The 14,534-nt window shown below is 39.6% G+C and overlaps 1 protein-coding gene across 1 annotated transcript in view; it reads left to right on the top strand.

The window, feature by feature from the left end:
- The window catches only part of carmil3 (capping protein regulator and myosin 1 linker 3), a gene marked incomplete in the record, with an annotated part of 121,085 nt that overhangs the window by 69,017 nt on the left and 37,534 nt on the right, over nucleotides 1-14,534 (top strand). Inside the window, 4 exon segments of the mRNA XM_034215344.1 lie at nucleotides 1,128-1,204; nucleotides 8,029-8,133; nucleotides 13,349-13,418; nucleotides 13,526-13,607. Of these exon segments, the coding sequence (XP_034071235.1) occupies nucleotides 1,128-1,204; nucleotides 8,029-8,133; nucleotides 13,349-13,418; nucleotides 13,526-13,607 (334 nt within the window).

Here is a 14,534-nt window from a genome sequence, read left to right as displayed (position 1 = left end):
ATACGTGTATTTGGCGCATTTATTGGTAGCCAAAGTTCTGCTTAACAGAGCTGCTAGCATGGCGGTAGACTCTTGCTTTTAGCATCACATTTAATTTAAAAATGAAAAAAGAGCCTGAGCAGTTGTTAGGAATTTGTTCACTCAATAAAAGGGTAGAAAATAATATTTGTCTGGTGCCTTGCTCAAGGGCACCACGGCAGGGCCCAGGAGGTGAACTGGGACCTCTCCAAGTAGCAGTCCACACTCCTTATTTAGGTCTGTTCGGGGACTTGAACCAGCGACCCTAAGATTCCCAGTCCAAGCCCCGACTGACTGAGCCACTGCCAGCATGTGATGGAAATACCTATGATCTCATTGGAATCAATTGAAAAGAGACCCTTGCACTCAGAAAAAGGCGCTATGTGGACACAGGCCCTTAGTTGCTACTGTACTTGAGTAAATGCTACTTTCCACCTCTGCTTAAAGCTGACCACCAAATATATGTATCATACACTACCAGAGCCAAATCCCTCGATCAGCATTTCCCCGACAGCACTGAGTTGCAACAATTTAGGGTCTCGGATGAAAATAAATCAGTGCCTTGCTCCACTGCACACATTAAGACAGCAGCATTTTAATTGGAACAAATAATGTGGTTGTTTTGACCTGTGTTTTTTCTGATCACTTGTTTCTTCCTCAACTGTCGAGTAACTACATGTTCATTATACTTGTGTCCGTGTGATTGTAGAAACGTAATGAGAAATGTTGCATCACCTCCCATAAACCCTTACCATATGGCCCAAAAAGGATCAAATACATCCTAAAACAAATAGCCAAGACGGCTTTGTCCTGATTTGATCAGATGTAACATCTATTTTGTTCTGCTCTATTACTTGCCCCAATCTGCAGAGTCAGGCTTCTACAATATTCTATAATCTAATGCCATCTATAATGCACCAATGACACATTAGGGGACATTTTTATTGAAGAGGCTCCTGCCAAGGAAGAAATACAGTTCAGAGGCATCACTTTTTTTAGCGTATTCGAAAATGCATTTGTGTCATATTTAATCTGCCAAAAAAACCTGTTCTACTCTCTGTAGAGAACAACACTCATTTATCTCTCTGTCTTTCTGTTTTCTTTGCCAGTTGTTTGGGGCCTTGCTGCGAGGCTGTTGCGCTGACCTCTCCTACCTGAACCTCTCCAAGAACTCCTTCTCTCACAGGTGGGCGTCATCTCCACTGTAAACCCTGTTGTTGTTGTTGTTGTTGTTTTTTTATTTTAAATAAATGTAGTTCTCTTCTGACTCAGCCAAACAGCTCTGGAGATATTCCAGTCAGGAGCAGAGCAAGCATCCTCATTTATTTCCCGCTGCAGATTAGCATTTGGCCCTGGACCTCGCTAACGTAATTAGCGTGCATGCTTGGCTCGCCCCCGTAACTTGTTCCGAGTCGCTGCATATACACTTTGCCTGCAGAATGAGTTCCCGTCTGTCTCTCAATGTACACATGTCTCTGTTTGCTAACAAGTTTTCCATCTGTCAAGCACTTGTTAGCGTGCCCACAAGTCTTTTGTCTTTTTTTATTGTGTTTGTGTGTTTGTGTTTACCTAGCTATCAGGCAGTCGGGCCTCATCATGTTGAGTCCCCCAGGTGCCCAGGAGATTCTCTGCTCAGCATATTACATTACAGAATTACTGGGGAAGGAGCCGGTTGAAAAATGAGACTAATTTTAGATGGGAATTATGGTTCCAATCCCCAGGCACCCACGCCTGCATGTTTCTCTCACTTTCTCCCTCCAATTGTTTCATTTCTATCTGCTGTGTTCTTCAGTCCATCTTCTACTTTTTTAAATGTTTTGTAACAATCTTGCCTGGTTAAAACTGATAAGTAAAATTAAAGAGGCCCTATTCTGCTCGTTGTGGTATTCCCTTTGCCATAATGTGTTTTATATAGGGGTTCTGTGCATGTAAATGGTCTGCAAAGGCTAAGATCCCAAAGTTCCCTCCTCAAATGTAGTCCTTTGTATACATCAGCGACATAGTGACATCACTACCTTACACTTGCGCTTCTATTGGCTAGTGCTCCAACACTTGTACGTGATAGGCTTCTGTCATATCACAACAGAGCCGGTCAGCTAACCAATCAGAGCAGACTGGGCTCTTGTTTCAGACAGAGGGGGGAAAGAGGTGCTGCAGCACAGGCAGTATGAGAACAATAAAGAAGCTTTTTGAACATTGAAGCATGGAGACATGTCCCAGGAGAGACACTACATACAAACACAAACCTGAAACTTAGTATAATAGGGCCCCTTTAAAGGTTCAGATATAATGCAAGTGCCATACTAAAGGCAGGTGCTATTTGAATTGACATTAGTGCAGCAGTTTTGTTTGAACTGCAAAACAGACCAAAAGTTAGCATTTCAAAATATCAGAAATTAGATTAAAACAATATACTTACAAATAATTTGAACAAACCTGGAACAATCTTGAAAACAGATTATAAAAAATAAGTTAAAGGTCTACATATAATAATAATAATGTATTGCTAATGGGAGGTAATATTTAAATATACGTTAGGAGAGCAGCAACTAAAATTACAAAGGGACCAAAAATAAGCATTGAAAAATCATATCAAACTAGATTAAAACCAAATGTGAAACAAGTGTAATCTGAAATATACTTGGGGGGGGTGTGTGAGGTGACGTGCAACAACAACAACAACAACATTAACCTTTCTGTTGGTCGCTTGTGAGCAGACCCTTCTCGCGATGGCAGAGCGAACAGGTACAGGCAGGGCCGGACCGAGACAATAAGCTGGAAATGATACACCCAGCCAGGCCACTACCAGTTTCTTTTTTGTGCCATTTTGCTGGATTTATTTGTCAATATTTACAGCGTTGATGCCCATAGTGATAGCCCTATCGTTTACATCTACTACCCACAAATACATATATGGACATGGGCTACTATTTAAATAAAATTGTAAATGTCTTTAGGAACCTGTCCATGTGATTTGAAGTGGGGGTGGACCTCAAATCCTTTTTTTCATCTTCCCTGCTACATTTCCCTTCTGTGAATCCAGGCTCTTGCTGGGGCTCTTGACCACACAAAACTCATTTCTCATGAGATTGAATTTCCCAGCATTCCACTAGCCTTTTCCTGGAGACCTCCCATAATCCATCTTCTGTACTTTTTTTTAAATCCCTTTTTCCATTTCTATTTTTTTTCTCACCTCCTCATCTTCCACTTAAATTCCCTTCTCCTCTTTTTCCTATCTATCATTCCTCCTCCCTCTTTCTCCACAAATCTTCCCTCCCTCCTCCTCCCCCATTATGCCTCCCTCTCTTCATAATTCATCTCACCACTAGCCGGTCATGAGGCCTCATGATATTAAATGCTCAGTTCTTCCGGTCAGACGGAGCCACAAAGCTGAACGGAGCTGATAAGAACCCCCCGGCTGCCGCTAATGCATATGGGACAGACTCACTCAGAACCTTTACATGCACACACACGAGATACAATGAGCAGCTCATATAGATACAGTTACACACATGTACACGTGGGGTAACAAGCTGCTGATACGCCCCCCTGGAGTGTGTTTTGTGAGGGAGACAGTGACACAGTGTCTGCTCATGCGACAGAAGCCTTTCTGTATCAGCGCGGTCCTGACAGGCGGTATGCTAATCGGTACAAATGGGTCAAAGAAAAGCTGCTGTTCCACGCACTGGGAGGTTATCACAGTAGCAATGACAGGGGCTTGTAAAGCAGCCCCCTCTTAATGTATTCTTCTTATTGCCTTCCACTATTACTCACTCTCTAATGACCGTTTCCCATCTTTCTCCTTCGTAACTTGATATTCTTTTACCCTTTTCCCCTGAATCTATCCAAAAATGCTCTTTTATTCATTTCCTCACATACCGTTTTATCATCTCTGTGGGGAACATTTCAGAGCATTATGAAAGAATCGATTGTAGTTGCAACTTAAAATCAACTTCTGTCTAGAGAAAGGATATTATAATACTTGCAAGTATGTGTGGCGTATTTGGACACAAAAGAAACGTTCATTTAGAAAATTCAGAAACACAAGTACATCAGTCTAACGTGGCTGATTTCTGTCTGCTAGGTCTAATAAATGAAACATCTGCATGAACATTTATTTACATACTTAAACTTGCACAACACATAACATTTCAAAAAGTGTGCTTGCTATTAACCTGCAAAACACACTGACTGACGCTATGCAGCACTCGTACTCAACTTATTATTCAGCATTACTCCATATTAGCAATCATATTGCCTTTTGCGGCCAAACATACCGTCTCCATGAAGGGGTGTACTTGGTCTGCAACAATTTTGAGATAGGTGGTACGTGTTAAAGTAACATCCACATGAAAGGCAGGACCCAAGGTTTCCCAGCAGAATATGAATACTAATATTACTGAGGGCCTCGTATATATGGCGTCCTCCTTTAGAGTGGAACCCAGAAGTCAGCAACAGACATCAGAGCAAAGAAGGTCTTCAAGTTCCTAAAACATTATCTCTGCCAGGTGCACCCTATGCATCAAACCCAAATCATAGAAATGTTTCTTTGCAGAATAAAAAAACATATAATACAATGCATTGTAATAAGCTTAAAAAAAAGAAAGAAAAAAGCTTACTCAACAATCTTGTATGCACTGATCAGTTATTTTGAAATGTTCTTGACAGTTTCTTGTTTTTTTCCCCATCTAAATAATGATCTACTCTGACCTCATACTGAACCCTACCCATTAGATTGCCTGAAATTGTATATGTGGAAGACCGTTTAAAAATCTGTTATCTCAAATGTTGAATTACCTTAGGATAACATGGAATTTCCATTACACGTACGGTCAACCTCATATTTCCATAATATTTGGGGAATTAAATATATATTATTCAAAAAGTAGAAGGTTTTTTAACCTTGTAAGTGTGTGGTTAGGGATTTAAATGAACTCTGACCAAGTGCTAATTGTGGCCTGTATCTTTGTCGCTTTACAAGCCAACTCAGCTGATCTTAAATCAAATTCTGAGGGGCTTATCTTTAACGGTGCAATCACACCAGTCGGTGTAAATCACTGGTTCATGTGAGCGAGGGCAGTAAGGGCTTACACTGGCAGTGCAATATGCACAAAGGCATTAGATGAAGCGGAATAGAGATTGCTGGGGTGTAGTGATTATTCATTTTATTCTCAGCCAGTCACATTACCACTCCATAGCAATTAAAACAGCTGTGCCAAACACATGGGGACAAAGTTTGCTCCGTTATCACAGGGGAAAGCAGAGCAGCTTTTTACTTATGAAGTCCTAAAGGTTTAGATGTAATGCAAATGTGATGCTAAAGGAAGGTACATTTGCATAAGTGGAGCCGCTTTCTCGTCAAGTGAAACGATAAAAGAGAACAGAAATAATCATTGAAGAGCAGTTTCCGCAATCTGAAATTAAATTAAAACAATTTCCTTCCAGCAAAAGGAAAACTAACCTAAAACAATCTTCTATTAAAAACAAAATATATTTAAAAAATGTTCACGGTTTTGATGAGATGTGATATTTTAATTAGCACAAGTAGTTATTAAAGGAGTAATTAAATTAGTTCATGTGTCAGTTAATATTAACAAGACCAAGCGTCATTTCAAGTTGAAACGCATTCAAAGTATTAGTGGAAGTTTAAATACATGAACAGAGGTCGATGTTGTTAGAACAAAATTAGTCCAGCTTTCAGTGAAATTTGAAGTGCTCTTAAAACTGCTGAAATTATCAATTGATCGGGAAAACAAGTAAATTATCTGAAGCATATATTTAAAAATCTATATGACCAAAAATGTTTTACATTTAGTTTTTTTGTTGTAATGTACATGTGTTTTTTGACAACGATTACATGAATCAGCGATTTTGCCGTTTTTCCCCACACTAAAATAAAGCTAGTAGTTTATAGTGTTTTTGAAGTGTCAGCAGTTGATCCATCACTTTGACCGAGACCTTGATATCTCCTCTATTGGACGGGTTATCGGTAGAACTGTAACTATGAGATGACAAATAATTTTGTTAACAAAAAAAGGAAAATAAAGCTATTTTCATAATCAATTTAGTTGAATGTGAAAATGACAACAAATGCTGTTTTCAGGCTCCTTTAATGTACGTTTCCCTGCTATTCTCTGTTTAAATGTAATACATTAAATAATTGTAATAAAAAGTAAATATCTTTGAGTTTTGGACCAACTGAAAAAAGTGGACAGTATTTCAAATTCTGACTTTTATTAACAATGTATCTTGATAATACATTTGAAGCATAATTGATGTTGAATTTTGTACAGACATTCATGGCCACCACAATGTACATTTTCGCTCTCCAATATAAGTTTGTCCATTACTTTTAATGCCACATTACCTTAAAAACAGATGAAAAACATTCCCATCAGATGCTGTTGTACTTTGTGTTGAGTTCTTTTTCACAACTGCTAACATGGACAATCAGAAAAGTGAACATATGGGAGACGATATACCTTCAAGTGTCAGTAATACCCATTGATCATTGTAAGAGTGAGCACGCTGATGATAGCATGTAGCTCAGCGCACTTTAGTGGCTAAGTATGATCCTCACACAGCCGCTGGCAGGGCTGTTATTTTGTATGACTTCATAACGCTATGATGAGTGACTTTATTTATTATGAAAGCAAAAAAAAGATTCCCTCAACCATCTGGCGCTAATTGATTCTGTAGCACAAGAAAAGAAGTACAACAAAGTGAAGGAAACATGTTGCATGCAGCCATTTTGATGCGTGACACCAAAAGACACAGCTGTAGTTAATAACATTTAATGACTGCAGTCCATATATGGATCTGAGCCCTCGTTAACCAAATTAGTAACACCTGCTGTGCTCGCCCCGCAATGATGAGTTCAAATGTCTGCCAGGGAAATTGACTTTTTGCATTGTGGCTAATGAACTAAAATGATGAGTCGTGTTAGCTAAAGTGCCTCGTCACGGAAATGGCGCTCGTTGATTAGGATGATGGTGAAAGAATTGATCCGTAAAACTAAACCAAAAAAAGCCATCTACAAGTAAATAACATTTTGTGCCTGAAATGGGTAGCAGGTAATATGTTCCTGAAAACAAACCTAATTTCTCCCTCTCCTCCAATGCTCCTCATAATGTTCTCCCGCTGTTCCCGGACCCCCTCCTCATCCTCCCCTACTGGGTTTGATTTGTGCAGTGGGGGCAGATTGCTTTGACAAGTTCTTAATACAGATTCGAACCAGCGTACTGCATGCATCCTCGGTATGCAGGTGATAGTCCCTTTTATTTGAAAGGTCTTTGAGGGATGTTGTACGTACACCCACATTTTCTCTGCCCTTCCTCTGATGACGGGCTGATGCAATATGTTTCCAGCAGATGGTAGGATAATTGGTCAATGTTACCTTATTAACCGGGGCCGGTAATTAACGTCAACTTCACCTTTTCCGAGTCTGTGATATAATAAATGTCACAGCCAGCATCTGTCTACTTCTCTTTCCCTCGCTCCTGTTGTTCCGTTTCTTCTCTGTCAGCTCTCCACTTGTCTGCTGCAAACTTCCTGTCACTCTATCAGCATATCGACTTCGCCCGTCATCCGCCTCCTCGTCACCACCGGATTCTTATCTCGTCATTTGCTCACCTTCCTTTTGGTTTCCGTCAGTCTATCGGTCTGATTGTGCTCCATCTATTATGCTCATCCTCTGTCTCTGCTCTTTGGAAATCTTTCTTTTGTTTTTCTTCACTGTTTTTTGCTGCTTTATCAAATTTGAATTAACCTGAAAACGGCTATATTCGTACCACTATCTTAAAAGGTAGACTCCCCTTATTTTAGTTAACTCTCAGGATATTTAACCAAAGACATTTTATGGACTTCACCATCCAGGAGATATGCCGCAAATGCTATGCAATTCATAATCATCATTTGTTCCTTTTGTTTTCTGTCTGTCCAGCATCTGTGCTCTGTCTGTTGTGCTGACCCTCTGTCTCTGCTGTTTTTCCATTCTTTTCTATTTCCCAGGAAAGCGAGAGATTCTCTGCCAACTTTCCGCCAGTTCTTCAGCTCCGCCTTCAGCCTGACCCATGTCAGCCTGGCCTCGGTGAAAGTCCCTCCTGATATGCTGAGGTGAGTGTCTGTCAGAGAAAAAGGGTTTTCAAGGAAACAACTTTATTTTTTGAACAGCAAATGGATCTCTACATCTTACAGTACTCTTGGAGGTGTGCGCCATTTGCATGTTTTATTTACGTCGAGATTATATTCAGATTATACTCCGAAGATATATAGAAGTCCTATGTAAATGCAGCCATGGTATATTAAAGATGTTATCACCCTAACAACTTTGGGGAGTGATGAGATGCAGATGGCCGATGCTACTTTGAAAAATCCATCTCTCTGAGAAATATAAATAAAATATTCAAAGATAAACAATTCAGTCCGATAAGCACATCAAAGCAAAAATGCGCTGTCAAGATACTCAGCTTTTTATTTTTTTAAGGAATGGCCGGTTTGACAGAAGTGACCTGTGAAAAATAAACCCTCCAGATTCACAAGTGGGAGAAAAAACACTTCAGTGACTGTCATAAATATACCTAAGCCACTTCTGAAAATGCAAGCAGAATGTATGTAGGAGGTCGAGGCAAATGTTCAGGTTTAAAGAATCCAGCAGTACAGAGGAAATGGGAAACTGCGTATGTTGTAATTGATATCTATTGGCTTAGATGGAAACAGATAACATCATATAATGTGTAGTTTACAGAGGTTTTGGACGTTAAATAACAATTAGAGATTTCACAATCCAACATGCTGTATCCAAATCTGTATTCGTAAAATAGCTTGAGTTCCACTCATTTAGACTTACACTTTGGGAAAAAGCAGAGAAGTGTTATCGGATTGGTCGGTTGTATCTGCAAATATCCTAAAGGGGAAGTATGTGCATTAAAACAATTCAAACAAGGTATTCCAATGGTCTTAGACATTTGAAAATATTAATAATTATGATAAACTCTCTCAGTTCCCCAAAACTAGAGCTCTAAAGCTCAAATGTGTGATGTCATCAGGTTAGGGTTTAGAGTATGAAGTCTTTAACAGCTTCCTAGGCAATGACTTGCAAAATAGATTATAGAGACATAGTATTTGTTTTGTGCAGAGCTCAACAATAGAATAAAAGCTGATTTGGGTATTAAAGAAAACACATTCAGTAGTTCCCCACAAAATCAGTCTCAAAAAGTATATTTGGGACAAAAAGTTGGATTGATACATCTCATTGACTACCCTAATTAGTTGATGCCCAATAATGATTCATTTGGTAACCAAATCCTTAAGCAGTATTTGTAGTTTTGTTTGTTGTGGGACTGTGATTATATAATGAATATTCCTTTGATGGTGATCAGCTTTCCCTTGTGTATTATCTTCTGTGACAGCCAATTGGCAAACTATTACTTTCCCCTCTCTGAACAGGGTGTACATGCTGAGATAAACAAGATGTAATTTACACGTCAAACAGACCAGGGGCCTCATTTATAACGCCGTGCGTAGGATTCACGTGGGAAGGTTGCTTACGTAGTAGAAATCCAAAAAATAGGTACAGACATTTTCCGATTCACCAAACATTGCTTACCGGCGAGGAAAGTGCGTACAGCACTTCCTACGCCGGTTTCCCTTTATAAATCACAATCGACTCGAAATGCGGTGCAGCTTTTGCGGGCTTCACGTAACGCCCATATTTGCCTATAAATAGTTAAAGAAACGCCCATTCATTCATTCATTCTGACTGACTTTATGAAGAAGATCGCAGGAAATGACGACAGAACAGCTAAAAAAGACATCTCACACCGTGTCAGATTTTGGTTATTTTGGGGAGGTCGAGATAAATCATATTGTTTGGTGGATGCAGTTTGAACCAGAGTAGCAGCATGGAGGTCGGATCGTCACCAAAATAAATAAATAAATGGTCCGAAAAAGTTTAATGACAAAGAAAATACACATAGCCTTCCTCAGGCAGTGTGTTTGTACCGGGGACAGGAGACCCCCCCTTGATGAGAAACTGTAAGAAATGATCGGGGAATCCCTCCGGAGTGGAGTCATGACGACTGGATCTGCATTATTTGTTTGTAATTGGTGGTTTGTGTTCCAGCTGTCGATCAGCTGTGCTCAGCGTCTCCACTGCAGCCTGTGCATCTCAACCCCCCCCCCCAGCAACTCTATATCCACCAGTTAAAGGAAATACAACTAATGTGTTGTCTTATATTAGCTGTACAATTGACCACATATGGTGTTCTTAGTTTCCATACCTCCTGTGTTTTACGAGCGACTTATCAAGTCTTGGCAAACGGCATAAAACATGATTAAACATGGTAGTATATAAAACCATGCTCGTACAACCTATAGAAATGCAAAACCGCATCATTTATGAGAAAACATTTCATAACATTAACACAACATATTCGAGGTGGTTTTAAATAACATATCCGTATTTATTTATTTCTCCAAGTTATGTTATGTTTGTGTGCACTGAGGAGTCGCAAACAGGCGTTTGTTTAATCATTTTAAGATTGGCTTTAATCCATTTTTGAAAATGAATTCTTCATATATGATAAATGAGAGGTAACATTTTATTTATGGTATTATTTCCACATATTTCTCTCCATTCTTCCTTCTGCCAACGCGGTGTCGCAGTTTCTCATCTCTCCTGTTTTTGTGCTTAGTGCGTACGCATGGGTTAGAGTTTGCGTGGAGGACCGCACGGTTTCCTGTCAAGTTAGTATTTTATAAATCGCAAACATTGCGTAGAAACTGGCGTACGCCATTTTTTGAGCGTATATCCCTTCATAAATGAAGCCCCAGGACATATTGAACTGGTATCATGTTGGAGCGAGGCATAAAAGGAGCAGTTGTGAATGGAAAATCAAAATGTTGCTCTTTGATGAACAACAAACAAATGGATAGTCAGATGTTATAGATTAAGATCTTACTAGATACTTTTTTATTTGATTCATGTTGGCCAAGACAAGACAACAGCATAAAAGTTGCAAAAAGAGGCGAAATATTAAAATACCTACACACAGTAACGATCACCAATTGAATTTTCCACCGTACATTCAAAACCATTAAGTCCAAACTGACTCTTAGTTTTTCAAGTCAATTGGAGGGCTTTTCGAAGGCTCTGTTCTAATAGTCATGAAATATAGCTTCTAGATCTCTTCCTAACCTCTTTTCACCGACCTCAATGGAAAAGCTCATAAGGTCAAAGAAAGATGAAATGGAGATCTCATTAGGTTTTAGGAAAGGAAATATAACTGCACTTACCGAAAAACAACTTTATGTATAACTTAAATATAAAGGCAACAGTGAAAAACTCAACCCTGTCCCTTTTCAATGCATCCATAGCGTACATCGAACAGTGACGGCACATTTCATTGATGCTCTCACAAGGAACTGTGGAGTGGCATTATCCCCTTTCCATTCATAACGGATTGTCCAGTGTACCCTATACTAAAGGATACAAGGAGGGGAGCATTGAAGCACCTTTCCGTAGCATTTAGACAACCTAACCAGCTCCTATAACGGCTGCCATTTCAAACTTCCGGGTCATTTCACTCTGTTAGGAATCTTCCTAAGCATAAATGACTATTGGACCGGAGTAGCGCAACACCTATTAAAACTTTCTTACCCAGTTGAGCCTTCACTTGGAAAAGACAAGACCAACTATTGTGATTAAAGACTATAATTACTGTCAGATTACTGTGCAATCAAAGTGCAATATATGATAGAGGTTTCAAAGTCCTAATGGTACTATAATGCTACAAAATAAATTATTTATTGAACAAAAACTTCTCCCAGCCTTTCTATCGCAAATGTCCCAGTATGAATACATCCATATAATTAGCTTATGGAGCAGATATCACTGTGAATGAGCCAATACGGAGGTGTAGGAGACCTTCATTTGAATATTGGAGCCCACTCCTCCTCAGATTGCAGTCCAGAAGCTCTATGCAAACATTCATCTAGAGACCAGTGGTGAATGTAATCTAAAAGAAATTACACAGAGTCTATATTTAGCTATAATAAGGTTCATGATGTTAGTGGTTTATATAAACCCTCATGTTGCCTGTTATTTCTATCTGTACACCCTTTTACCGGCTGATTCCACCTCTCTGTCAACCACCATTTATGAATCTGAAAAAGATACTGGGACCAATCGTACTAAATTTGACTCCACTCGTGATGCTTTAAGGTGCTTAAGTTGAATTGGACACTTAAGGCCTTTTATATTCTATATTTAACCTTCAGCAAACCACTTTTAAAAATACAATATTTGACTATGTGAGGCTTGGACTCTTAGAGCTCATACCATATGGAGTGTTGTTTGAAGTAGTTTCAATGGAATGTAATCATCAAGGCACGCATTAGATTGCTCTTCGACAATGGAGCCATTTTCTATTATGTTGTTAGACTGGCCTTCAATCGGAGGAGGCAGATTGAAACCCCCGTATTGGCCGGCATCCACCTTACAGACGTGTCTCTGTGCAGGACTCTATATCCTTCCAGAAGATCTGAAGCATCTCAAAGAGAGCGGAGAAACAACAAAGAACGTTTCCCAACGAGACTAGAAGGAATATTGCTTTAATACAGTTTCTGTAGTAGGTGTGTAGCCCGCTGTTGGCACTTCTCTTTGCCAAAAAACACGATCAATAGCGCTGTAAACAAAGCCAACCGCCAACAATAGAGAAGCCTGTGTACTGCATCATGGATCTCAGCCAAAATGTGACAGAGCGGACTCCATACTTTTCCTCATTACCTCCCGATGCTGCAGAACTCTTTGAATGTATCCTTAGAACAAGAAGCAACCTCCAGCAGAGCCTTGATGTGCAAATGAATGTTTTCCTTTAAGTATCCAGCTGGGCCTGTGTGCAACAATTGGCTACTTGTCCCGAATAAATATTGAAGGTTTGTTTTTTAACTTGATTTCCGAAGCAGAGGTCGGGTGCAATGAATCTTCTTTTTAAAGATACTTTTCTGGGAATCTTTTAAGACGTCTTTAGAACTTTTTAGCTGTGCAGAGGAGAATCAACGGGCGGAACGGGGAGGTAGGGAGGGGGCCGTATGATCTGTCTCAGGTTGTTAGAAGGAGGAAACAAAGCAATTGGATTCATGTAGGTCTTTCTTTCTCTGTTTTTTTTTCTTTCGGTTTGCTTTTCCTTTTGTCCATTAAATGCCTGTTTTCTTTCCTATTTTCCCCATCCTTCTGTTCTCTCTTCTCCTTTCCAATTACCCATCCTCCCTCTATCTCCTTCCCCCCTCCTGTTTTTTCTCTCTCTCTCTGCCTGTTTTTTCTCTTCAGGGCTCTGTTTCTAGGTCTGTCCAATAACCCTCATATCACTGACTTACACCTGGACATCAGCAGCTGTGAGGTATGCTCTGTTGGTCTGTGCTCCAGGTTTATAAACTCATCTTCTCCATGGATGGACGCCCGTGGCGATCCCATCTCATCTCACTCCTCTCCGCTTCCCTCCCACAGTTAAGATCAGCAGGTGCTGGCGTTATACAGGAGCTGTTTCCTCGAGTTGCGTGCGTGGGGACTTTAGACATCTCTGATAATGGTAAGAGACACTCCTGCACACACCTACCAGGGATAGACTTAGATGTTCTGTTGTAGTATGTTATAGGCATTTAGAATGATCCTGTCAACCTATGGCGTACTACGACATGCTCTTATTTAGAACTAACATGGTCAATTAAGTTTCAAAATATTGAATAGCCAGCAGGGGGCGATTTCATTGCTACATTAACTGATTGTATAGAAGTCTATGACAAAATTAACCAATTCTTACTTGACTTATAACCTAATATTTTCTATTTTGAGACGTTTACATTTTAGAATTGTTTATTTCTACTCTTAATTTCTCTTATGTCCAATGCCTTGTCTTTTAAGCTGCTGCAACGCAAAACATTCCCAAATTGGGATCAATAAAGTACATCTTATTTTATCTTATTCTTGAATACAGCATGATGTTCATTAAGTAGTTTTTAGATTGAAAAGGTACATAAAGCAGGAAATGCTCTAGGCTAGGGTGTGGTTGCCACGGGATTGACCGCTCGCTACCACATTCTGATTTTGGTCTTTTTAAAACGTTAACCTTTTCAAAGTGAGTTTTCAGTTCATGAAAGTTAAAGGTTACTTCTGATCACTTTAAAAATGTCTTGCTCAGCAGTTGGATGAACCCTCTCGCTAACTGAAACACCTTAGTTATTGAAAAATCTATTTGAAAGCTCAAAAGCTTAGTTTAAAAAGCTTAAAACAACTTTATTTAATTGCATTTTTTGGAAATAGATGAACCAGCGTAAAACTTTAGAGCAGGGGTGGGGAACCTTTTTCCTCAAGGGCCATTTCAATTTTGTCAACATCCTCCGAGGGTCGTACCAATTATTGACCTCTGCTTAAAAAAACTAAAATCACAGCCCATTCATTTGGCCTTTCTTTCATGCTGTGCAAAGAAAAAGCAACCTCTTAATCCAGATATCTGCAT

This window comes from Gymnodraco acuticeps, unplaced genomic scaffold, assembly GCF_902827175.1.
Source record: "Gymnodraco acuticeps unplaced genomic scaffold, fGymAcu1.1, whole genome shotgun sequence".
NCBI classification, from domain to species: Eukaryota; Metazoa; Chordata; class Actinopteri; order Perciformes; family Bathydraconidae; genus Gymnodraco; species Gymnodraco acuticeps.
The sequence above is the reverse complement of the archived record's forward strand: the minus strand, read 5'-3'. Positions and strand labels throughout refer to the sequence as shown.